Source organism: Triturus cristatus, chromosome 9 (genome assembly GCF_964204655.1).
Source record: "Triturus cristatus chromosome 9, aTriCri1.1, whole genome shotgun sequence".
Classification (NCBI taxonomy): Eukaryota; Metazoa; Chordata; class Amphibia; order Caudata; family Salamandridae; genus Triturus; species Triturus cristatus.
In genome coordinates, this window is record NC_140592.1 from 347,471,066 (window position 1) to 347,497,673 (window position 26,608).

The 26,608-nt window shown below is 45.8% G+C and overlaps 1 protein-coding gene across 1 annotated transcript in view; it reads left to right on the plus strand.

Annotated features, from left to right (window-relative positions):
* Positions 1-26,608, plus strand: part of LOC146797907 (uncharacterized) — a 134,879-nt gene that overhangs the window by 59,337 nt on the left and 48,934 nt on the right. The window contains exon 3 of the mRNA XM_085625119.1: positions 5,873-6,007. Within this exon, the coding sequence (XP_085481245.1) occupies positions 5,873-6,007 (135 nt within the window). The remainder of the gene's footprint in view (positions 1-5,872; positions 6,008-26,608) is intronic.

Genomic DNA, 26,608 nt, shown 5'->3' on the forward strand with positions numbered 1-26,608 from the left:
TCAATTGTACCAATCCTTACAACTTTATTCAATAAAATACATCTCTCTGGTGAGGCTGTGCCACAAACATGGTCTGAAGCAACAGTGACTCTAATATTAAAACCTAATAAGGACCCTCAGACCGTAGAATCCTATCGGCCAATCTCGCTGTTGAATACTGACTAAAAAATTTTCGCAGGCGTATTGGCAGCGAGATTGGCCAAGCTCATTAAATCAGTGGTCCACAGTGATCAAAGAGGCTTTATGCCGGGTAGGCAGCTGAACGAACTTACATTTCAGGCCATTGCTGCCATAGATGTAGCGACCAATGAAAAGTCTCCCCTGACCATTGTGGCCATTGATGCCGCAAAGGCTTTCGACCAAGTCAGTTGGTCCTATCTCTGGGAAACATTAGCCGCATTTGGTATGCCAACGAACTTGATAGCCTCTATTCGATCCTTATACTCTAGTCCCAAAGCCAAAATCTTAGTAAATGGTTTTCTTACCGATTGGCTACACATATTTCGTGGCACTAGACAGGGATGTCCCCTTTCTCCTCTTTTGTTTAATTTGTATATCGAGCCTTTTGTTATTAAGTTGAGATCAGATTCGACCTTCAAACCTTTTAAGATCGCGAGTTTGGAGCTGAAGTTTGCTCTTTATGCCGACGATCTCTTAATGTTTACGTTGAACCCAGAAGAGGCCGTCCCTAGACTCTTTGCGTGGGCAGAAGACTTTGGGGCAATCTCTGGCTATAAAATAAATAGAGATAAAACCGAGTTTATGCAGTGGAACCCGGTTAAGGAATATCCGGCTGTTAAACCTAAGATGAGATATTTGGGAATCCATCTAGTTCAAGATATAAATCAGACAACTAAAATAAATTTTGATAGAGTCTATAAGGAAATTTGCCATCTCCTACAACGTTGGTCTGGTCTCCCGCTTAACATATTCGGCAGAGTGAACCTCATAAAAATGACTATTTTACGGAAAATCACCTTTTTATTTAACTCTATTCCGTTAATTTTTGACCCAAAAGACAGCTAAATTGCAGGGAAAAATAGGTTCATTTATTTGGAACACTAAGTCGCCGAGAATATCATGGAAAAAATTGACGAGGAAATTAAAAATTGGGGGTCTTGCCCTTCCAGATTTACTTATCTACTGTCATTCGTTCCAACTAAAAAACTTCAGACGAATGGCAGATAAGGCAGACACTACTGTTTTAGGCTCCCTATTTCAGGCTTTGTTACATAGTCTACCCCAGGGCCAGGAATATTTTCTGTTTAAATTTGGAGATCCCAGGTTTTAAAAAAAAGTCAGATTAAAGATTCTGATAGCTGCCCAAAACAATTGGTTTTTTTTCAGGAAAAAGCTGGGAATTTCCTATTATGCTCCTCAGGCCCCGATCTGGGACTCACCAGGGACCCCGAGTGTTTAAAGGATCAGTTAGCTCGCCCTTTGAGGTTGGCCGGTATTACACACTGGGGAGATCTTCTAAAGGATACACAGCTTATTGACTGGGATTCTCTTTATACTTTGACGGAGGGTTCACTCACCAGGTTTAAGTATTATCAACTATCAGGTTGGTGGGCTACTCTCGCGCCGGCGTCCTGTGCATCTAATCCAAGTTTCGACCTAGTAAATAGGAAAGGGACCTGGAAAAGAGAGCTGGCATTTTGGTACTGGGCTATGATGGGAGAAGAAGACGTTCCGGAGATCGAACTCCTAAAAATATGGGGTGAGCAGGTTGACTTAGATCACAATAATCTTCGGGAGTTGTGGGTGGATTCCTTCACAATGCTACATACTGTGGTTAAGCCAGCTACACTTAAAAGGAATCATCTGTTTACCCTGTATAGAGTATATATCTCGCCCAAGAAACTTGTAAGAATCACCAACCTAGAACATCGATGCCCTCGTTGTAGGTTTCTCGCCGCTGATGACATACATATGTTTGTGGATTGTCCTTTTTTGGCGCGCTATTGGGCTAGACTAGGCGAATTTATTGCAGCAGTATTAAATGTACAATTCACCATAACTACAAAGACAATTCTGTTTGGGTTAGTTAACGATTATCAACTTTGTGCCATCGATTCTAAATTTATTTTCTATGTAATGTTGCTAGCTAGGCGAGAAATATGTAGGGCGTGGAAAAACGAGAAGGCACCTACTTTTTCAGATTGCTTGAAACACATTATTTTTACATGTGAGTCAGATATTGCCTGTGATCCCTCAAGTAAAGTAAAGGTATGGGCACCCTTAATGGCCTGGCGGAACAGATGATGAAAGTATTCCGATGATTTCACCTGGGCACTGTCGGGGCTCAATCTCTAACATCGTCAAGGGACCTATCAGTGAGTAAACGTTGGAGTGGACAGAGCAAACAGTAAAATAGTAAAATGCTAGAGGGGTTAGACTCTTCTCTCTCTCCCCCAGGGTCTTAACATCGGAATCGCATCTTATCTATTGGGGGTAGAGAGGAGGGGACTTCCTCATCTAGATCGCCCTTCCCATCTGGTGGCATATGAGGAATACAAAAAAAAAAAAAAAGGAGCAAGTTACAAAGAAGAAAACATAAATAAACATTACACAAATGAGCAAATAAGAAGTAACTTTTATTTTCATATCTATTAATATCAACATCGGTGACTAGAAACTTTGTGGTTTGTCTCTGTTGAATAATGGTTCGGAGCTGACATAGGGCAGTTGTGATCCAAGTGCTTTATAACTTCCAAGTACTCAGTGTCAAGGTGCCCATTCTGTTAACATCGCCATAACAAGTGGTATTATCTGTCACCCTTGTTTGGGTTTCCTGTGTTACTGTGAACACACATTGGACCAAGAGATTGCACTATTTGAAGCTCAGAAATGTCATTTATGGTCCATGCCCTATCATGTCTTAAAATCTCTGTGCCACTGAAACAGTAAGGGCTATAAACAAATGTACAGTAGTTCAAGAATCAAGGTGATTAGCTTAAGCCAATGAATGCTACCCCTAAGCTCCTCTGGCGCTGGAAACAAGCACAAACAGGTTCTCGCAAAGTCAGATAGTAGGTGGGCGCTCGATGCTGACTTTCCACATGCCTCATCCAATGTCTCTAGATATGCAGACTTTTTTTGAATTGTTTCAGTTGCTAGATCTTTTGGGCTCCTTTATGGCTCAGTTCCTCAAGGCATCGTTGAACAAGCATTTGCTATGCAATAGGTCTAGCATTTACGCGAGTTTGAGCTATTGGCATTGTAAATAACAATGCCTTTTATTTATGTTTTGTTTTTTAAAACATAAATTAAAGGCATTGTCATTTACAATGCTAATAACTTAAACTCTCGCAAATACGAGACCGAAGTCAGGCGTAGTACTTAAACCCTGGAGCTGGCCTGGCCTGGCTGCTCAGCTGCTGCCTCTTTGCCCGGGCGCCGTCCAGGCTTCGCGGCTCCTTCTTCCAGCCCGCTCTGCTGCTGCTAATGCCCACTGCTACCATCCGTGATTTCACCCAAAGCAAAGAGTCCCAGCAACATCCTAAAAAAATCACATGGTTATTTTACGATGTTTCTGGGAGCGATGCCGCCAACACTTTGGTTTGGGTGAAATCATGGTGGGGAGAAAGGCATCTGATTGCCATGATTTTATGTTAAAATAAAAAAAAATTGTTGGATTAGCTGCGCACAACAAAATGTGCAGGCTCCATGATTTAATGTAACAAATAAATAAAAAACGAGTTAAGCGAGCTGCACGCCCATCCCACGAGTGGTGGGTGTGGCCCCATTGTGCTCTGCAAACACAAACAAAAAGCAACCCCTATTGCTAAAGCTCACGTCCCACCAGTGGAGTTTACATTATTAAGCAAAGAGTTTTTGCCAAGGGCTCATACAAGCTATACAATAAGGACACAGTAAAAGGTTGAATCCTGATGAGAGGTTACAAATGATGATAAGGCTGTACTAAGGAGGGACTAACAAGCCTATTAACGAAGTGGAAGCAAGCGTTTATGAAGGACAATGACACAAGCCAATACAAAATATGGGCGGAGAGTGGGCGGGGCTTCAAATCCAATACAGCATGCCTCACAGAGCAGCGCATGCGCTGCCCAGGCTCGACCTAAAAAGGTGTTTGACAGCTATCCTTGCTTCTGGATCTTCGTAGTCAGTGGACTGCCACTTTTCACACAGAGTAGTACTTTTTCTCCTTGTTGTACATAGCCTTGAGGAAAACAGCAAGCAGCATGGTCTTGCATCTGTCATGTATCTTTCTTGCCTGATTGAACACACTCTCTTTGCAAAATTCAGGTGAAGTACAACTGCTGGGTAGATCGGGCCAACACTAAGTTATCAGGCTCCTTATTAATTTTCTATCATTTCTCTACATGGGAATATACTTTATAAGTGGGAGAGTGTAGGGAAAGTGAGAACGTTTAATTGTTATAGTTTTCTAATATGATTTTATCAATGATGCGATAGAGAATATGTGTTACCAAGTAGTTTTCTTTGTGTTTACTCCATGTGCAGTAGAAATTTGAAAAATAGCTTGAACGAGGGCAGATTCCAGCTTTTCGAGTTTAACAATTCTGGGGGAAGGCAAAGAGAACAGCTAATATCAGCAGTCAAGTCTTTGTGTATTGACTGTGACTGCCGCCAGAGAACATATGTTAAACGCATCAGGTTCATAGCGACACCAGGTAAGACACAGTTTGGTGTTGGGGGAGTGAAACTCAGGTAATCTGGCAGGCAGATAATGGGTTGGTAGGCTGCAGATTGAAGTTCATTAAGCTCACTGGGCACCTAGTTTAGACATACAGGAACCGTTTACATCTAATTAGTGATGTACACAGGAAGATGAAGGACACACAGTCTCCCTTTCTCATAGCAACACCACTTGCCACATGCAATGTGTAGAAAGGTAGGACTCCAGTTTTTGTGAAAGTATAGACTGTCTAGGGGAGAGGCCAGTAGACTCTTTCACCTCTAGGAACACATATACAAATGCCTGTGCAGTTGGGATTGAAATTAGCTGCCACCAACCATCAGTAGTCCATAAATTCTGTGGAAGGGGGAGTAAGCCACCCTTAACCAAAGGTTGGGGGGGGGTACACTTTGAGTGCACCCCTTTTGGCAGCAGAGCTTGAGCTCTCCTGTTGAATGAAGATGGATCTCTTGCAGTGGGTTGTCTGGCTGCAGAGGGCAAAACACAGGGCGGGCCAGCAAAATGTAGAAGCACAGTTTTACCAAGCCGTATGGATGCTTTTGTTCTTGTAGGCTGCATGGAGGACTTGTGTTTTCAGTTCCATCAGCATGAATCTCAGTGTGGGCTATCATGATCATATCACAACTAAACTTACATGGCTGCACCTACTCCGCATTGCAGAGAGGGCTTAGTACAGGCTTTAGCTACTGTGATTCTGGCATGTATCCTAGTTAGAACATCAATATTTGGGAAGAAATATTTCCTGCAGATTCTTTGGATCTATAGAAGCACATTAGGAGGTAAAATGTTGCAGGTAGATGGTTCAGAATGTGAATAAAAGTTTTGGGAGGAGTTAAAAAGAGATGAGGTATTCCACTTTAAGATGAATCTAAAGTCCTCTCTGTTTAACTGCCATAGAAGTATAGGTACAGCGCTTTGATACTTGTAAGATTTTGGCGCTACAAAAATAGAATGGACTGGACTTTTGCACCTTTTTTGACATTCCTCACAAAGTCATCCATATTAGAACATTTTCAGAATGAAGGAAAGTCCTTGGAATAAGATCTTGTCTTTCAGTGATAATAATACTTGCTTTTCAGTGTTTTCTCTAGGTTTTACTCTGTGTTCAGCAAGCATTGCCACGTGTTTCCATGAATTTTCCAGCATTTGGTGATGATTTCTTGAATTAATGTTTTTTTTCTCTCACAGAATATTATTCGTTCACCTAAAGCTGAACAAGATTCAATAGAGGTGGCTATAGAGTCATTTACCAACTTAAGTACCAGTGGAGAAGCTGCAACAACAAGACGATATTCAGAAAAAACGTCTGGCAAAGTTTTAAAGGTGAATCCTTCCTTAATTCTTCAATACAAGAGTATATTTTGAATTGACATACCATGAGTGGTGTTTGGTCATTATTGGATCATTGCTTTGCAGGTGGTAACCCATTTCTCCTCAATTGCCCTATTCTCACCTACAAAATTATCTGTATTATACACCGTTTTGAAGAGTGGTGGGGAGGATTGCGCTCAAATAATATGTTGTTACGATGACTTGGATTTTCCCTGAGCAATGGGAGTATTATGTTAAAGGTCCCCTTTTCTGTGTTACAACAAAATGTAATAAAAAGGTGTTATAACAAGAAAAGGTGCAAAGTGAAGTCCATTTACCCCAATCCTGGAATTGTAGGAAAGTGCCCCTTTTTGACATGGTCATCCCCACTTTTTGCCTAGTATTTGATGCAATTTTGACTGAAGTGCACTGGGTTCCTGCTAACCAGGTCCCCAGTGCCAGTGTTCTTTCCCTAAAACAAGGTAATTGCTCAATTGTTCCCAATTGGCAAGACCGTTCGCACCTCTGTAAGTCCCTAGTAAATGGTATCCTTGGTACCTAGGGCATGGGTACTAAAGAGGGACCCACCACCAAACTCATGCAGACCGCCATTGCAGGCTGTTGGAAATGGTGCAAACAAATGTGAAAACAGGTCATGGCACACACCCTGTGTTCCATGCCCACAGCCACTGCGTGCAGTATATGTAAGTCACCCCTACAGCAGGCTTTATAGCCCTAAGGCAGGGTGCAGTATATTGCATGTGAGGACATATCTGCATGAGCAGATACGCCTCTGTGCTGTCTAGTTCAATTACTACATCGTAAAAGTGAATAGGGAAGCCATCTTCAGTATGGGTACTTAAGGGCGGCTGGTGACATTTGAAAGGCGTAAACGTTTGAGGTGAGAGCCCGGTGGCGAGTGAGCCTAGCGTACGAGCCTGACCGCCATAAGGAGGTCCTTATCATAGTTTTTGTGATCGCTCTGACAACCCCCAGAACTCAGCTAACCCCGGCCTATCAGTATTTAGATACTGATGCAGTCGCTGTGTAATAGCTGAAAAAACTCCCGGTGACAATGGCGAACACTGCACAGAGATGGTATCCTGACCACCGAAGCGCACACAGTAATGGACAGGCACACAATGCATGCACACGCGAGGTAACTAGCCAGGGCGGGTAACAACAAAATATATACTTCACCGCCTGAAAGCAAGTGACATATCCTGGGAAGAAGCCCCAAGACATACTATGTGACCCAAGAATACCACCCACCATGGATGCAATGATAAAGGAGTAGGCAGACAAAATGAATGGCATATAAAGAGAGGAGTGCTTGAATAAACAAAAATATGGAATAAACACATTCATGAATGAAATTAATGAATTTACCACGCAGCAAAGACACACTAAAATGCTAATTTAAAGTGTGTGACTTCATACCATCCCAGCTCCTCTCAGAACATTTCAATACAAGTGACATCACACAGCTGGGCCCCCACCAATGCTACACATCCACCCTTTATAATACAATAATCTGCATAAACCAGAATCACTGAGGCAAAACCGGTATTTTAGATCAAGCCCTTGCACACACGGTTGTGTAACTGTGGAGTGTGGATTATATTCCACTCGCACCAGAAATGGAGGTTCTCATGCACTTAATTTCCTCACACCAGCGGCATCCATACTGTTCAGACAGCGCAGTGATGTGGAATTTCTATAGCCGGATGCCCAGGACATATTGTTTGGGGTCAAGGGCAACAAGTTTTCATGTGCATTTTGTCCTTGGGACAAGTAGGCCCAACCCCCTGCAGCACAAACCCTTTGGCTGCCAGTTTGCAGTACCACATTATGGATTTGGGAAGGGCACTGTCTAGAGTTAAGGTCATATTTGTATCCATATATTAATGCTGTTCAAACTTGTATTTATGGATCACTAATTGAAAGCCTTTATTATTAGGGTGAGCACTCTGACTGCACTATTGACAATTGTTCCAGTTTAAAAATGCGTACACACGTTGCAAAGTTTAGCAATAGGGGGCTATGTATAATGCTCCTAGAATGCTCTGATTAGATGCAAATATTTGCAGAAGCTTGAAAGCAAGATTGATGATTCTTTACTTTCAAAATAAAATGTTCATAAAAAATGAAGTAGGAAAAAAACATTTAGCTAAACTACTGCAAATTTTAGGTATAATTTCTTTGCAGCATCATTTAGTAAAATGTGTTGATGTATGCTAGTATTTCCCCAAAATAGTCATAATGGAAAATCAGTGTAACCAGTTTCAATAAAATTATGGGAAACATAAAAATGAACAAGCATTGGCAAAGCAAGAATATCTGAAATTGGGGTCAGCTTTTTAGTTTTGTCAATGAGTGACTTGTTTTGGCATGGATTTTGTAAAACCTTATTGGTGTGAGAGCTGCTGTGCCCTCACCATTATACCAAACATTGGCAAAAGCAAAATGTGTATTTAGTTTCAAAAAGCACACACTGCCACAGTAGTTACTGGCAGTGAACAAAACTACTTTGTGCCGATATTACTCCTTTTGAAAGTGCAGAATGCGGTCACACATTGTGAAGCGAGACGATACAGAGAGAGAGATATAATTTTAAGAAACACAAAAGGTCATGGTTAACACCAGACCAAATTTAGGGGCCCAATCATTAAAGAAAAACTCAGAAGTGCACACATGGTATGTAGCCTTGCATTAAGTGCAGCTATTAAGGCTTTCATGAATTCACTAGACTTTACAGAATTTGGGCAAGAAATAGTACTCCTAGAAAATATTTGTGAACTGCATTTTAGCACGAGCAAATGGGCATGTGCAGATTTGCTCATGCGAAAATCTGAGTGTTTGCACGTTCTTTCCCTCCAACCACTTTTTTCCAACTCTGAAAGAAGATTTACGTCTGCCATTGTCAGGAGTAATTTTCCAACATTGCTCAGTATGAGAAAAGATTAGAGAAGAGTTGTTGAAAACCCTTAAAACATGCAAGTTAATAGATTTGCACAGACTTAAAAGGGCATTTCAACCCTGGAACCTTTGCTCACTACTGCCTTCAGCCCCAGTATGAAGATGTGCGGAAACGTGGCAACATAAGGGGATTGCTAGTATTCAAACAATACTATGGTATGAGCCCTAGCATAATCTCAGAGAGGCTATATCAGAGCTCTTATATAAGGAGATTGCTGCCATAATTTGTCGCCACACAACATGGCACCAAAGGGACAGGTGGATTTTGTTATAGGGCAAGTAGATTTATGAAGCAACCTGCCCCATGGACAAGTAGATATTGTTTTAATTCCACACCCCTGCAGCAGCTGCCATCAGCAGACGTCCACTTTTCTATTCCTAGTCCTGTCAGAATCACAGTTGTTTCCATGGTCTGCCGTTTCCCTTTCACCAGCTTGCCGCTTGTCTGGAACCCACTGAAAAGTTCCAATTTTCAGACTCGTTTATAATTAGAGTCACATACCAGCACTAGCGTGCCAGAATTCACTTTTGCCATTTTTAACACTCTCCTACTTCAGCCTGATTACACTTAAGATGCTCATCATTCAAATGCACAGACCTCCATCTCTAGAGACATAGAAACAAGAAAAAAGAACAATACTCATAAATGCTGTCCCTCAGAGGAAGTCTACAAAGGCTAGATAACAAGAAGCAACAAATGTACGCATATATAACTTGATAGGACCAACGTGGTTTACCGCAGCACTAGAGGCTGGAAACGCCTTGCAAACGCTGGCAAAAAAGGCCATGCTGCATGTGGCTCCATTAAAACTGAGAGCGCGTCCCATGTGTCATCTTAAGAATATTAGCCATGGCCGGCCTGGCTCCCGACAACCATGGTGGTCTCATGGGTCATCTCCTGTGTCCATCTGTTTATGTGATGCCTGAGCAAGCCAGCCTTGGTCTCTGGTGTTTTTTCAGGCCCGCTCCTGTTGCACTGGAAACCGTGCAAGGTCAGAGTCCACAAATGCCACCCTAAAATAGCCATGAACAATTCCGGAGCCCATTGGCCGAGAGGCGGTTCTACCTCGCTTCGAGGTTGCTGGCTCTGGTTTAGGTGGATGAAACTTCTGTTTGCTCGAACTCAAACCTAACCAATCCTGCAGCTTCTCTCATGCTGTTCTCTTTCAGCATGAGAGAAGCTGCAGGATTGAACAGAGCAGGCTAACCGAGCACTCCGTTTGAAACTAGGAACCTGCCTGTGCAACCCCAGGCTGTTTAATACAGCTGCTAGAGGTGCCGGCAGAAGTACACATGTTGGGTAGGCCGGTGCAAGAGGGCCGGCCAAACCAACATGTGCACTCTGCAGTTAGGTGTCATCTCTGCTGCTTATGTCAATCAGCAGTAATTAAACCCGCCCCCACACTTGCTGGTAGGCGGTAGCAAGACCATTTTAAAAATGTTGATGTATTATTCTTCCCTTAGGGTGGAGGAGCCACACAGAAGGTGAGGCGACACTCTTCTCCCCTAAAGGAGGCACCACCGCTGTATGGACTGAGCACGGCTCATTACGAGTTCCCCCAGCTGCATGATGGCTTTACTGAAAACTATGGTGTTTGGTATCAAACACCTCATCTTAATAAATCCATACTGATGCCAGTGGTGGATTAATTAAGATATGCACCTAGGGGGCACCTTAGAGATGCCCCCTGAAAACCTACCAGCTTCTTAGTGTGCTGGATGACTGGTATCTCCCAGCCTACCACCACAGACTAGTTTCTGATCCCCTGAAGGTGAGAGCCCACGCTCTCAGAGATCAGAAACCGTGCCTGGTCTAGCAGTAGGTGTTTACACCTCCAGCAGGATGGCTAGTGAATCTGCATACCAAGGTCAGGGGCTTCAAAGCCTCTGCCGCCTTTGATATGTGACCCCGGCTCCCACAGACCTGGGAGATGCCAACTCCCGTCCTGAGGCCCATTTGGCACCAGGACAGGTGGGAAATTAGATATGCATGTAGGTGTGTTGCACCACCAGGCTAGTAACACCCCTAAGGTGGACTGCCTGATGTACTTCACCAAGGAAGGATTCAACCATTTTGATTCTGGTGGAATTAAGAACTCTGTGACAGTGTTATGCCCACTCCCCACAGGAGGTAGTTATATAGAAGGTGTTGTGCCTCCAAGGGTAAGTAAGCCATTGCGAATTTCTTGGTGTGAAAAAAATATTTAAAAATACATTATATTTTTCTAAATTTGTCTCAAGTGTCTTTTTGAGTGTGTGTCTCATTTATTGACTGTGTGTAAAACAAATGCTTAACACTTGTAACACCCACTGTAGGAAGCTGGCTCTTTATATAGCATACTAAAAAGAGGTATACTGTGCAAAGAGTCCAGGTATTCCCTTATAAGTGGACAGGGGCTTGCTCTAGCAATCCCAAGGTGACATTTTATGGAGTAGTGAGCTCGAGCAGCCTTAAGCTTATCAGAGCGGAGTGTTAGACATCTGCAATACACACACAGTCAATTAATGATGCACATGACCCAATAAGGAGCTCCACACCATTTATAAAACTAACTCTTATCGTTATATACATTTTGGCACCAGGATCATCAAAATCTGGTAACTACGTTTCAAGATAGACATACTTTTAGGTTTCAAAAGTCGACAGTGCAATTTTCACAGGCGGCAATGTTATCCTATGGAGGTAAAACATACACTGCATTCAGGTACTGTACTGCGACTTATGGGACCAATCACCTGGACTTCAGGTAAGTATGTGGCAAGGTCCAAGGCAGCACCAACAGGGCACCCCGGGAGGGTCTGGGGCGTCTGGGTGCAGAGGTGTGTTTCAGCTACGGATTCCCAAAGTTACCCTATGGGGGAAAAACAGGTACTACATTTGTGCAATTCAAAGTGACTTATGGGACCAATCTCCTGGACTTAAATTGAGTATGGGGCTAGGTCCAAGGCCGCACCAACGGATCACCCCGGGAGGCTCTGGGGCATCTGGGTGCAGAGGTGTATTATGGCGCCGAGTGCCCAATGTGGATCAGTTTGGTTGGAAAGAGGTTGCAGGTTTGGACTCTGATACCAGTCAGGCCGAACCAACTAGGGGTCTCAGGTCTCCTGATGCTCGAGGACACCTTTCGTCCACTTCCACTCGGGCCAAGGGTGATGGGTGCAAAGGTGCCGTGAGGCTTCGGGGTTTTCACAGACTAGTAACTCGCAGTCAAGGGGGGGGCTGCACAAAGAGGCCGCATGCCGTTTCAAGAAGCCCCCTCCTGGCAAACACCTGATGTGCTTCTGGAGGTCTGGGGGAACCACACTGGTAAACCAAAAATGGGCTTCTTCTCTGGAGGGCCAGGGGGCCACACTGCCACTGTTGGCCCACTTCAATTTGGGCTTGAAGAAACCGGTGCAGTGGTGCTGACCAGTGTCAGGTTTACGCAGTCCGGAGTCCTTACAGTTCTTTCTTTGGTACCTGCAGGGTGCAGGGAAGCAGCTCTGTTGCCCCACGGGAGTTCTAGAGTCTTGGCAGAAGCACTGGTAGTCATTCCAGGCTTTTGGAGGCACAGCAGCTTACAGGATGAGTGGACTTTGGCTCAATCATCGGGAACAGCGAGCAGACTGGCAGGGTTGGTGCGGAGTTGGTTGCTTCTTCTACAGTTTTTGTTTTTCACGGCTCTTCAGTCCTGTTTATTCTTTTAGGTTGGCCGGATCTGATTTCCTGGTGCCAGGGCTCCCCTAAATACTAGATTTAAGGGTGTTAGGGGAGTTAAGGGTAGTAGCCATTGGGCTACTGACCCCTGGGGTCACTATGCCCCCTATATGACCACCTCCTGTGGAAGTGGGCATAACCCTGTCCCAGAGTTCCTAAGTTTGCCATCACAAAGATGGCAGACTTCTGATTTTCATGTTCACTTCAGGTAGCCCACCTTAGGGTTGGAACTAGTCTGAAGGTGAACATGCGTCTCTGACTACTCATTTTCCTGCTTTCCAGGTGCCAAATGGGCCATGGATGGAGGGGGGTGAGGGACGGGGGGGAGAGGGGGGGGGAGGTTAGACTTCCTCTCTTGTGAGGGAAGCCAGATTTGCATACCAAAGGTGATGGGCTCTTTAAAGCCCCCTGCCTTGTAATGCTAATTCGTAGGTTGTCCTGTAGGCGGAGGTGTAAATACCCTCTGCCTGAACAGTCTTTGTTCCTGACCTCCTGACAGCAAAGGCCCTCACCCCTAGGGGTCAGAAACAAATCTGTGGTGGCAGGCTGGCTAGACCAGTCAGTCAGCACCCCAGTAGTTGGTAGGTTTCAGGGGGTACCTCTAAGGTGCCCTGTGGGTGCATGTATTAATAAATCCATCACTGGAATCGGTGTGGGTTTATTAATACGAGATGTTTGATACCAAACATCCCTAGTTTCAGTGAAGCCATCATGTAGCTGGGGAACTCGTTTTTACTAGCGTCCAGCACATGTCTTTTAAAATGGCTTCCCTGGTCACTTGTATTGGCAGTAATAGGACTGGTCAATATAGGAGCATATCTGCTCGTGCAGTTATGCCGACACATGCAGTTAGGGCTGTAAGGCCTGCTGTAGGGGTGACTTCCCTATACGATATGCAGTGTCTGCAGGCATAACAAACAGGGCTGTGTGCCATGTTGTGTTTTCACTTTTGTCTGCACCAATACACAGCCTGCAATGGCAGTCTGCATGAGTGTTGTGAGGGGTCCCTTGGGGTGGCACAATGCATGCTGCAGACCTCATGGACCCTCTTTAGTACCCGAGGCCCTAGATACTAGGAGTACCATTTACTAGGGACTTACTAAGGGTGCTAAAGGTACTGACAATTAGGGAAACAATTGTAAAGTTTAGGGAAAGAGATATGGCACTGGGGACATGGTTAGCAGGAACCCAGGTCACTTCCAGTCAATCAATCAAACACACTTTATTCGGTTTCTGCATAAAACCATAAAAGTATTCTAAAACCATACATAGTATAAAAAGTGAACTGATGCAATGTATTTGTACAAGAATCGCATAAATAACAAGTTTCACCTAAAAATCTCATACAATACATAAAAAATATATTATAAAGTGCATATACAGTAAATCATTGGAAATAAAGAGCAGAAAGGAGAATGAACACAAGGATCCCTAGCTAAACTGTGTGTGTCACCGGGATACCTAATAGGGGACTATACCTTTGTTTAAGAGCCACTAACAATTAATCACTAAAGGCTCTAAGCTTTACTGCTGATTTCAGAGCGTTGAGAACAAATAGGGTAGTGTCACCAGACAACAATTGTAAATAAATAAAAGCTGGTCGCACCTGCTTAAATGCCAACCTCTTTAAAATAGGGTTGATAAAAGTTTTCCGAGGAGTCACATAATACTTACAAAACATTAAAAAATGAAACATGTCCTGTGGAGACTCATCATTGCAGCCACAGGACTCTAAGATCTGGTCAGTAAGAAACTTTCATTGGTGCTAAAAGGCCCTAGGAGGTATGGCTCAATCAATCAATCAATCAATCAATCAGTCATTTGTAGAGCGCACTAATCGCCTGTGCGGGTCTCAAGGCACTGTGGGGGGTAGGGGGTGCAGCTAATGTTAGAACAGCCAGGTTTTGAGGAGTCTCCTGAAGGTCAGCAGGTCCTGGGTCTGACACACTGTGTGGGTAGGGTGTTCCATGTCTTGGCGGCGAGGTAGGAGAAGGATCTGACGCCTGTGGGGGTCCTGTGGATGCGTGGGACGGCGGCGAGGGTGAGGTTGGCGGAGCGAAGCTGGCGGTTCGGAGTGTAGAAGGTGAGACGTTTGTTGAGGTATGCTGGTCCGGCATTGTGGAGAGCTTTGTGAGCGTGGGTGAGGAGTTTGAAGGTGAGCCTTTTGTTGACTGGGAGCCAGTGCAGGTTCTTCAGGTGGGCGGTGATGTGGGTGCGGCGGGGGATGTCGAGGATGAGGCGAGCGGAGGCATTCTGTATGCGCTGGAGTCTTTTCTGAAGTTTGGCTGTGGTTCCTGCGTAGAGGGCGTTGCCGTAGTCCAGTCTGCTGCTGACGAGGGCCTAGGTGACCATCCTTCTGGTTCCGGTGGGGATCCACCTGTAGATCTTGCGGCGCATGCGGAGGGTGTTGAAACAGGAGGAGGAGACGGTGTTGACTTGCTGGGTCATTGAGAGCGATGAGTCCAGGATGAACCCCAGGTTGCGTGTGTGGTTGGTAGGTGTGGGAAAAGCAGCTCCCAGGGTGGCTGGCCACCAGGAGTCGTCCCTGGCGGAGGGGGTGGAGCCCAGGATGAGGACCTCTGTCTTGTCTGAGTTGAGTTTTAGGCGGCTGTTCTGCAACCAGTGGATGACGGCCTTCATTGCTTCGTGGCGGTTGGTTTTGGCGGTGGCGGGGTTCTTGGTGATAGAGAGGATCAGCTGAGTGTTGTTGGCATAGGAAACGATGTTGAGGTTGTGCGAGCGGACGATGTTGGCGAGCGGTGCCATGTAGACGTTGAAGTGGGTCGGGCTGAGGGATGATCCTTGGGCTATGCCGCAGATTATCTTGGTGGCTTCGGAACGGAATGGAGGGAGGCGAACCCTCTGGGTCCTGTCGGTGAGGAAGGAGGTGGTCCAGTCCAGAGCTTTGTCGTGTTTTCCCGCGTCGTGTAGGCGTGTGTGTAGGGTGTGGTGGCAGACTGTGTCGAAGACTCCGAGAGGTCCAGGAGGATGATGGCCGCGGTATCGCCGTTGTCCATTAGGGTCCTGATGTGGCAGCGATGAGGGCGGTTTCGGTGCTGTGATTGCTGCGGAATCCAGATTGGGACGGGTCTAGGATGTTGTTTTCCTCGAGGAAGTGAATCAGTTGCTTGTTGACGATTTTTTCGCTGACTTTTGCCAGGTACATGCATAGTTTTCAAAATAATGAATTTACGGACACTAGGTTTCCTCAGTTCGCTGTCTTCCCTATCTAGTCTCCTCAAATTACAAAAAGACTCCTGCACCCAGCCCAGGTCTTTCTTAATCACTGTCTGGGTTAGTGAATAATTCAACTCTTCCCAATCTTTCAAAACACCGCTTTATATGGTTAAGTCACAGAATGTGATGAGCATAATCAAGAGCTATACACTCCTTCAAGATCATTATACTTAAGGACGATCCTTGGTTCAGCCAGGTCTTCAACCAAAATGATAAAGGACGACGAGCCAACAGGTCGGAAAGATAGGATACCCCCAGTTCTTCATGTACTATCATATTAGACATTCCCTGGGCGACACCTAAAAGACGTTTCAAGAAGATATTCTCAGCCACTTGTAACTTGCCCATATCAACATGACTCCATATTTCACTACCATAGGTAGCTTTATTAACGCATTTAGCCTGATATAGCTGCAGGAGTGCTGCAGTTGGTGGTCTACCTAATCTGGTGGCAAAATTAAGAACAGCCATATTTGCGCGCACTAAGTCTCCCCTTTTTCTCTGTTTTAGTGGTTCCCATTTCATCTTTTCATCTATTAGGAACCCTAGATACGAAAAGATGTCTGTGCAGGGAACCTGAGCAAATCCAACCATAAATCGGCAAAAATCTCTAGGGCAAGGTCCCACCTGCATCACGTAGGATTTTTAATCATTTATTGACGGGTCCAAATCCACCATAAAGGAGGAAAAGGAGTTGAGCAATAATTGAAACCCTCATGCGGTCCTAGACATGAGGACCGCGTCATCCGCATATAATAAAACAGGCAGGCCACGCCGACCCACTGGGGGTAATCTACCTTGGACTCCCAAAAACTTTTTCCACATTATTAATATACAAATTGAACAAGAAAGGAGCTAAAATACACCCTTGACGTACTCCTCTTTTTATTGACAACTGGGGTAAATCCTAAGGTCTTGGAGAAATCTAACCTCAGACTTTGTTGCTTCGTGGAGTTCCTCCATGGAATAAACAATATTGCCATCCACCCCAATGGCCAACATGGTCTGCCAAAGTTTAGCTCTAGTCACGCGATCAAACGTGGATGACAGATCCATGAAGGCCAAATAGATGGTGTGTGGGCAGGCAACCGTATATTTATTGAGAATCATGTTTAAGTTAAGGCACTGGGCTACGATAGACCGCCCAGGATGGAACGTCGGTTAGAATATCGTGGTCCTCTGCCCAGCTAGTCAGTCTATCTAGAAGAACTCTGCCCATCACCTTAACCACAGAGTCCAACAATAATATTGGTCTATAGCAATGAGTGCTATCTTGGTTACCCTTTTAAAAAACTGCCATTATGGTGGAAGTGGCCCAAGATTCAGGGGGGCCAGTCAAAATTGCATTGAATACCAGGCAAAAAGTGGGGGTGACCATGTAAAAAAGGGCACTTTCCTACACCAAAACTACCACAGAGTATTTGGGATTATTAATTTAAGCCATGTAAGCCAATAAAGGTCGTCTAGACTTTTTTACACAGTGTACCTCATTTTGGTAAATTACATTAAAAAACTGCTTCCTACAGATTATAGTCATGGATTTGATTCTGCACCAAAAGTAGCAACCACCTAATCTCACTGTGCCTCAATGTTTTAAATTTGACAAATGTAGTGTGGTTGTGTAATTCAAAAGTCCGAATTGATTTAGACGATCTTGGTTTTTCTCTTAATCTCCAATCTATACACAGCCTTACTTTAATCTCCTGGTAGTATTGCTGTTTATAAATGCCATGCATATGAGCTAGTAGTGTGCTGTTCAAGGACAGCAGCTTACCTGAGAAACAATACAAATTCTATCATCAGGGGCATAGCCACGCAAGACGGCCGACAGGACGCATCCTTGAGTGGCTCTCCACCAGCCCGGTGGTGGCGCAGGGTGAGGTGCGGGCACATCTGGGGGGCTCCTCTGCCTTCCTTCTGTCCCCTCCTGTTGCCTGGCCACACAGAGAGAGCTGCTGGGGGAGTGGTGTGCCGAGTGGTGAGGGCGCTCAGTGATTCTGGAGTGTCTCTCCATCCTGTGTCTGCCCGGGAGAAGTGTTCACAGCCAAAGAAGTGGCAGGCGGCCTTGGGGACCTATGCAGACCGGATCCTGGGGGTCCCCAGTGAGCTGGACTTGGGGTCCTGTGTGGAGGTGTGGCGCAGTTGGCCGGTGGAGTGCCCCTTGGTTCTCGGCTCCCTGCATCCTGGACGCTTTCTGAGGCGGTAGGAGGAGGGCCAGGACATCCGTGAACTACGGGGTGCAAGCGAGTCCGGTGACCCCCTGCCTCTCTCTTATTCCTCCCTGCCCCCCACCCTCCGACCAAACGCAGAGTTGCAAGGAGGGGTGGTGGACTGGCTGATTGGGCACCATGTGGTCCGAGGCGTTTACTCTTTATTGAGGCCAGGTGGGGCTGTCCTGGAGCTGCGTTGCAGAGTGGTGCTGGAAGACCAGGGGGCCTGAGGTGTAGGTGAGTGGACCCGCCCCCATATCTGCATTGGGCCACCATAGAAGCAAGAACTTATGAGGTGGGACACCCGTGGATCTTGGCTCCCTCCTGGGACTGGAGCGCCTGACTTGGGGACATTGATGTGCTCCAGTGGGAACACTTGCATTGCTTCTCTGCCCAGCCTGCCATTAGACACTGGTGCATCTTGGACTCAGCGGAGTCGACCATGGGAGGGGGGGGGGGGCTGACCTGGACAGAGAGCTGCAGGTGCGGCGCACTGGCATTAAGGCCCTATAAGAACTGCGGGCCTTCTGGGCTGACTGTGCCTGGCCACGGTCCCTGTGGGCCAGATGTTCAGGGCTGGCGCTGATGGACAGAGGTGCAGGGGCCAGTCATCCGGTGACTTGGAGATTATCCACTTGAGTAGCAGCAGGTGAAGAAACCAGCGGCAGCAAAGAGCCCCAAGAAGCTTTGTTCGATTGATGTTGCACTTTAAGTTCAACACTTTTCCTGCTGTTGCACTGACTGGAGTTGGAATAGTAAATTATACTATTCCAACTCCAGCGCTTCCCCTAAGCAAGTCATTGTAACCACTTGTGTGGTATCGGAATGCATTGTAAAGATGTATTCATTGTTCGGACCGTGTTATTTTTTCCCCAAAACTTTATGTAAGGTTTTACATATAACATAACACAGGTGTGCATTTCGATTTCTGCAAGAAAAGATCATATAATCATGCATTTCGGTAATTACAGTCCATGACTTTTGGGCCATTCACGGTTCCCTCCCCCTGCTCCTAAGTCTATGGCCAAGTGTTAAGGCATTTACCGGACCACGTTATTAAGGCAGGCGTGTTTGACGCCTATGTGGTTCCCACATACAACTGAAAATGAGGGCTGCTAAACTTTCAAGAGTGGAAGTATGCTGCCTGATGTATGAAAAACCTTTCTCCCTTGCAGTCTGCATTGCACATATTGGCTTGTTGTGTGAAAGGCTAAAAAAATTACAATCAGATATTGCAAGTTGCAAATGTCTTCACGTCTCATATTACCAACATTGTCATTCATTGCCAGTTGTGAGAAAAAGGAGCCTGCAAAGATGCATTGCCCTTTCTTGTGATTCTCCTGGAAATGTCTCATTTGTGTGTGACTGCTTCTGTAGTCACAAAGCATTGAAAGGGTACCTACTGCCCTTGGTAACTGGTAAGATTTAAACTGTCCATGGCATCAATGTTCACTCTGAGAATGATAGCAGTGGCCATTGCATTGGGTAGAGGGTCCATGAACCAGTGCATGCTCCTTCAGTGTCTTTTTCATAGTATCCACCTTTTTTGTCATCGTAACACCTTTTTCTTTAAATGAGAGGGTTTGCAATGCTGTCACTTTTAGAATTGAGCAATGTATTTCTTTTGTCCATGTTGTGCCATTTGTGCATCTGCAGCTGATGGCAATGATTCTCAGACTGATATCTCACTTGTGAATATTCTGCAATACTTCCAGCCATCCTTCCTGCTCTGTGCTAGATTGATTCAACAGACCTTTGCAAAGACTTGGTCGGGCCGCATCACTGCACATCACAGACACTGCAAACACAGCGCAGCGATGCAAACTGACCAATTATATATTTTGCATGTGCTTTTAACAACATCCGTGTTTGCTTATTAAATTGTACGAGTGCCTAACATCATGTATAGAGTGTAAAGCATTCACAAAGGCATTTCGGGGTTCAAAGTCATAGCCGTGCGAGTGGTTATTTTTACCATTAAGTTTTACTTTGTGATATGGCTGTATATCTTGCTCCGAGTTGTACTGTGCAGGCTCAAAATATCTTCAGGTCCGACAAACTGCAAACTTTGAACTTCTCCGGTAAGGTAACTGCTTCTTCTCTGGTGCCTCTATATATATTTTTTTACGTGTTTATTAGGTTTTACAACATAGGAAATAGAAGCAACCAGATTTACCTTCTGTCATGACTTGCCTTATAAGCATTCAAATTGGTTACATAGTCATGTAAAAAAACTTGAAGTTGTTACAGGACTTCTATTCCAATAACCACTCTACTTGCAGCTGAGGCCAGGTGAATGTTACCGACGTACAGTTGCAAAGGGGTCAACGAGGGGTGAAGTGGAGGACTAAGGAGAAATAGGGGCGACAATGGGATGAGGTGGCAACAGGCTGGCTCATTTGGGGTTGGGGCTTGTGAATGTATGTGTGTAGGCTTGTCGAGCGGAGGCCATTAGGCAGGTGGTATCATGGCCTATGGGCAAGCGTGGTCATGAGACTGGTTTACGTCCAAGGAGCCCCCCAACCAGATATGCAATTAGGGGGGAGCAGAGCTTATTGGCCAATGTCGGAATACCAGATGGGATGTCCCTCCAAATGCGCAATCCGGGTATAGCACGTGTGGATGGCCTGTGGGGCTTATGGTGGGAGATCATCATTCCCCCACATGTTGCAGAAATTGAGTGAAAATTGTAGTCCATTGTTGAGATATAGGTCACTTGCGCAGGTGTTGGACCTCTTCATAATGATGGGCCTCCTCTTCTGCCCTCCCCCATTTGCGTATTGCTCCCTGCCAAGCTGCCACTGGTGGTGCCGTCGCAGATCTCCAATACAGTATGAGCACATGTTTGGCAAGGAGAAGAGCCAGGGCAGCAAAGTGGGAGCGCACTTAATGCAGTTTCTTACGTTTAAAGATGCCTAAAGCACATGCTTCCCATGTATGAATATCTGACAGTTCTGTGACCACCCGCAGTGTGGTGTGTATCAACTGCCAGTAGCTCTGCAGGGCCGGGCAGGACCATGCATTATGGTCAAGATCTGCATCTGTTGTGTGACAGACTGGGCAGCTAAGCTGTGCTTCAGGAAAATAACAATTTAACTGGGCAGGGTTCAGATAAGCCTGTTGTAACATAAAGAATTGTATATTTTTGAAGCAAAGGTTTCGAGAAACAAGCTGGGGGAAATCGCTTGCTCCTATTCTTTGTTGTGGAGTTCCATCCCAAAATTATTTTCCCACTTGTTTCGTAGCACTGTTAGCCAGCTACTCACCGATGGCGTTGTATAGCCAAGTGATAAGGTGGCGTCACTCGCCCATTGTAATTATGGTATGCAACACTGGATATGTGGTGGGTTCTGCTTCCGGCATGCCCCAGAGGCTCCGACAGATAGTATGAAGCTGCCTGTGGATGGGGAATTGTGCTGGCGAGAGACCATGGTCTACGGTAAGTTGTTCGAGGGTGAGGAGATGTCTGTCACTGAATAGATCCCCCACAGTGACCAGCGATTGCTCTGTCCAGGCCCTTAGTTCTCTGGATGAATAAAAGCCCGGAAAGAGAGGGAGACCTATCAGAGGGAGCGCCGGAGCATATGTGGGTGTATCACGCGTGAGGCGATGCAATTGGACCATAAAGGTGCGGGATACTGCCACCTGCAATGGCCAGGGGATGGGGGTAAACCTTGGGAAGGAGGAGGCCTTGTACCATGGTCGGTGGCAGGAGACCCCACCCATTACACTTTTCTCCTATATCGCGCTCAGCGGTCCAGTGCAACAATTAGTGTAGTTATGCTGGCAGAAAATACCCCTCGAATGGGGGAGGGCGGTTCAGTCCACCTTGTCCTTTCGGAAGTTGCAATTTTTCAGAGCGATTTGACGATGTTTGTTACCCCAGTTGAGGACACAGAGTAGGGAATCTAGCTCACTGAAGAATGCCTGCGACGGGTTAATGGGAAGGTTCGCAAAATGGTATAGGAAAGCGTGAAATTCCTGCGACTTGGAAAGGGGCAGATATTATTTCAGTATGTGAGAAAGGAGACTCTTCCAGTCCCTCTAATAATATGGGTCCTATAAGCCCAATAGATATCTTGCAAAAATTATTCGCAAGGCTGGTGCTAGACAAACTGCAAACTTGGATGGATGACAATAGGATTTTGTCATCTGTACAAGCAGGCATTCGTGCCAAAACCAGTACCTGCGATCAGGTTATTAGGTTTATGTTTCTGTATTGGAAATATGCGCTGCTCAAAAATCAAAAATTGTATGTTGCATTTGTAGACTTGAGAGCAGCATTTGATCTTGTGCTCTGTGAAAAATTGTGGGAAGTCTTAATCAAAATGGGATCCCCTTTGAGTCTGGTGAATCTGATAGCCAGACTTCATGTGGATAATTACGCTCAAGTCAGATGGGTGAAACAAGGAGAACTAACTAGCAGAATTCATATCCAACGTGGTGTACGATAAGGGATGTAGTCGCTCCTACCTTGTTTTCTTTGACATCAACGACATGGTTAGGGAACTCGAGGACTGCATCACTGACTCCGTACTGCATGGGAAAAAAATTCCAATACTGCTCTTTGCTGATGACTCATTACTCATCTTGAAGACTGTGATAGGTCTCCAGAATCTGGTAGATACGTTTTTGTCTTTCTGTGCTTCCCGTGGGATTAGACCTTAACACATCCAAAACAACATGTTCAAGGCATATGAGCTGTAGATCATATACTGTGCATAGATCGCCATCTGGTGTTGGGCTCGGATATTTGCAGTTTGTTTTTGTTCGAAGAAGTCTTTGTAGTCACGAGATAGGTGACTCCTCCTTACGATAATAGTGTGCATGGGCATTGACTCCATCCCACAGATTGTTTTGTTCTGCTATCGGGTTCGGATGCGATTTGCTGCGCTCCGGGTCGGTATCATCTTCGTACCCCCTTCGACGTGCAATCCTTCACCGCTCGACGGTATTGTTCTCGATCGCGTTCCCCTTTCGACGCGCATCCTCCAACTTCAAATAATCTTCAACCAACAGCTTCGACGCGGGCCGTAGGGCCTACCCGCTCCGACCACGATGGCCGTCGATGGAACGTACCCCGTTTAAAAAATGCCCCAGGTGTGGTGCTAAATTCCCACACACAGACTTACACGAAGTGTGGAACCTCTGCCTCTCCCCCCGAGCACGAGGAAAGGCACTGCGAGGCCTGCACACCGTTCTGGTAGAAGAAAACCATCCGTGATCGTCGAGCTCGATGACACGAAATGTCCAGCGGCAGCAGCTCGATTCCAGACATCTTCGGAGCCGGTTCGAACGTCCATCCAGAACTCCAACCTGCAGAAAAGGATATCTCCATCTCCGAAGCAGACGATTCCGAGGAAGATGAGCAGACTGTCACCCCGGCTCAGCGGACAGTGAGTACTACCACCCAGCCTGCCACCAAACCCAAAACTAAGGCTCCGGTAAAACCTTCGCCCTCGGGCTCAGGTCAACACGTGAACATATTTCAGACGTCCCACCCTCGGGCCGGCTATGAAACCGAAGTCGAGTCGACCCCATTCTGGCACTGAACATATACCTTTGGCACTGAAACCTAAAACCAAGCCGGTATCCCACACTTCATTGCCGGCACCACAGACACCTTCGACGCCGAAAACCTCGACACCGAAGCCACCAAAAGACAAAGCTTGAGAGCTGAAACAAGACAAACCGAAAGCTTCGGAGCCAAAACAGGACAAACCGAAAGCTTCCGAGCCGAAGAAAATCTCGGATCAGAAAACTCCTTCACCAAAGATTTCGGATTCCAAAACACCTGCAAAACTTTCACAGCTTAAGCCCATTAAGGAATACTCTACAGCCAAGCTTCTGGCGCCGAAACAAGACACACCACTCAAAGACCTTTCTTTTCTAGAATCTTCAGATCCAAAGCAGAAAACACTGCATATTGACCCCAAAACTGGCAAACCTCTCACCAAACCTCCCAAGAAATGGAAACTACACCTTCCAAGATCCAGATCTACACAACAACCCTGATCTGTATCCCTCCAGGCCATCACCACCTGATGATAACATTGGTTTTGCACAACTTATTAATAGGGCTGCTCACTACCATGGGGTAGAACTACACACTGATCCCCTAGAAGAGGATTTCTTAGTGGAAACATTCGCACCCTCACAGAAATCCACCCATACCTTGCCTATGTTAAAAGGCATATTAAAATATGCAACAGAAGTATTCAAAGACCCTGTTAGAGCCCGAATACTTACACCAGGGGTGGATAAAAATATAAAGCAGCTCCCACAGACCCAGTGTATATCAAAGGCCAGGTACCTTTAGACTATCTTGTTGGGTCTAACGCATGCAAGAGGGCTAATGCCCAAGCTACAGGTGACGCTCCCTCCTCCTGACAAGGAGTGAAAGCTTATAGATGCTTCAGGAAAAAGAATTGCGTTACAGGCTGCTAACCATTGGCGCATTGCCAATGCCCAAGCTCCCCTAGTGCGCTATGACAGAGCGCTCTATGATGAGCTGGAAAAACTAATGCAGTACTTACCAGATGAACACAAAAACAAGGCCAATGAACTCATTCAAGAGGGCAAACTAATAACTACCACGTCCATAAAATGTGCCCTAGATGCGGCTCATACAGCATCTCGTGCTGTTAACACAAGCATATTACTGCGTAGGCACGCTTGACTTCGAATCTCCGGATTTGAGCAAGAAGTTCAAACCACCATACTCAATCAGCCCTTCGATCAAGGACATCTTTTTAGACTTAGTCGATACTTCATTAGAGAAAATGAAAAAAGATACTGAGACTGCGAAGTCCATCGGGGCCTTGCTACTCCCTTCCAACAGGGGTTCGTTTTGCCACTCTTTTTACAGGGGTGGCTCCAAAACAATGGCATCAGAGAATCCCTCCTCATCTTACAAAAGCCCCAATCAATCTACCTCCAATGGATATTTTTGGGGAGGATACAGAGGGAACAATAATAGGGGAAGAGCCTGAGGTAACAACACCCGCAATTCCCCTAACACCAAGCAGTGACTTCCCCTCACCCCCGACCATTCAACTCCTGTCGGAGGATGTCTCTCACAGTTCCTACCTGTCTGGAACTCCATCACAACAGACAAGTGGGTAAGACAAATTATCCAGTATGGTTATTGCCTAGAACTCACCTCCACTCCCCAAAATATCCCTCCCAGACAACGTCTAATGTCCTCACAACATCTGACTCTCCTAAAACAAGGGGTTCTCTCCCTGTTACAAAAATATGCAATAGAACCAATCCCCTTGGCTTATCAGGGCACAGGGGTTTACTCCCTATATTTCCTCATTCCAAAAAAGGATGGCTCTCTCAGGCCAATACTGGACCTCAGACCACGAAACCTCTATATTCAGTCAGATCACTTCCACATGGTCACCCTCCAACAGGTGCTCCCATTGCTTCAACAAGGCGACTTTCTTTCCACTCTGGATTTAAAGGACGCCGACTTCCATATTCCCATTTATCCAGCTCACAGAAAATGTCTCAGGTTCGTGGTGGACGACCATCACTCCCAGTTCAAAGTCCTCCCGTTTGGAGTGCCCACAGCACCCAGAGTCTTCACCAAGTGCCTCGCAGTAGTTGCGGCTCACTTAAGAAGACAACACATTCACGTGTTCCCATATCTGGACGACTGGCTCATAAAAGCCAAGTCACAAAGCAGCTGCGTTCACCACACCGGAAAAACAATTCAATTGCTTCACGACTTGGGATTCACCATAAAATTCACCAAGTCCCACCTTCAAGGAGCTACAATAGACACTTCCAAAGCTCTAGCATACCCCAACCCAGTCAGAATACGCAACATACAGGCTCTAATATCACAATTTCAGCCTCAACACTCATTACCAGCTCGAGTGTTCATGCAATTAATCGGGATGATGGCTTCTTGCATTCTAATAGTCCCTTATGCAAGACTCCACCTGCGTCCTCTACAGGAATGCTTAGCATGTCAGTGAAACCAGGCTCAAGGTCAGCTAACAGATCTAGTGTTGGTGGACAGCCGCACATATCGCTCTCTGCACTGTTGGAACACACAAAACCTTTCCAAGGGGCGGCCGTTCCTCGACCCGGTTCTACAGATAGTGCTAACAACAGACGCATCGCTCACCGGCTGGGGAGCGCATTTCCAAAACCTTACCATTCAAGGTATATGGACTACAAAGCAAAAACAATTCCACATAAACCACCTGAAATTACTGCCAATATTTCTGGCATTGAAATACTTTCAACTCCATCTAGTGGGCAAAGCTGTCTTAGTTTGTACAGACAACATGACAGCAATGTACTACATACAAAAGCAGGGAGGAACACATTCTCTACAACTTTCACACTTAGCTCAACGCATATGGAAATGGGCCATTCCACAAAACATATATCTCCTAGCAGAACACCTCCCAGGAGTACACAATCAAATTCGCGTATCTGCTCAGTGGTCAACAACAACAGATCCACGAATGG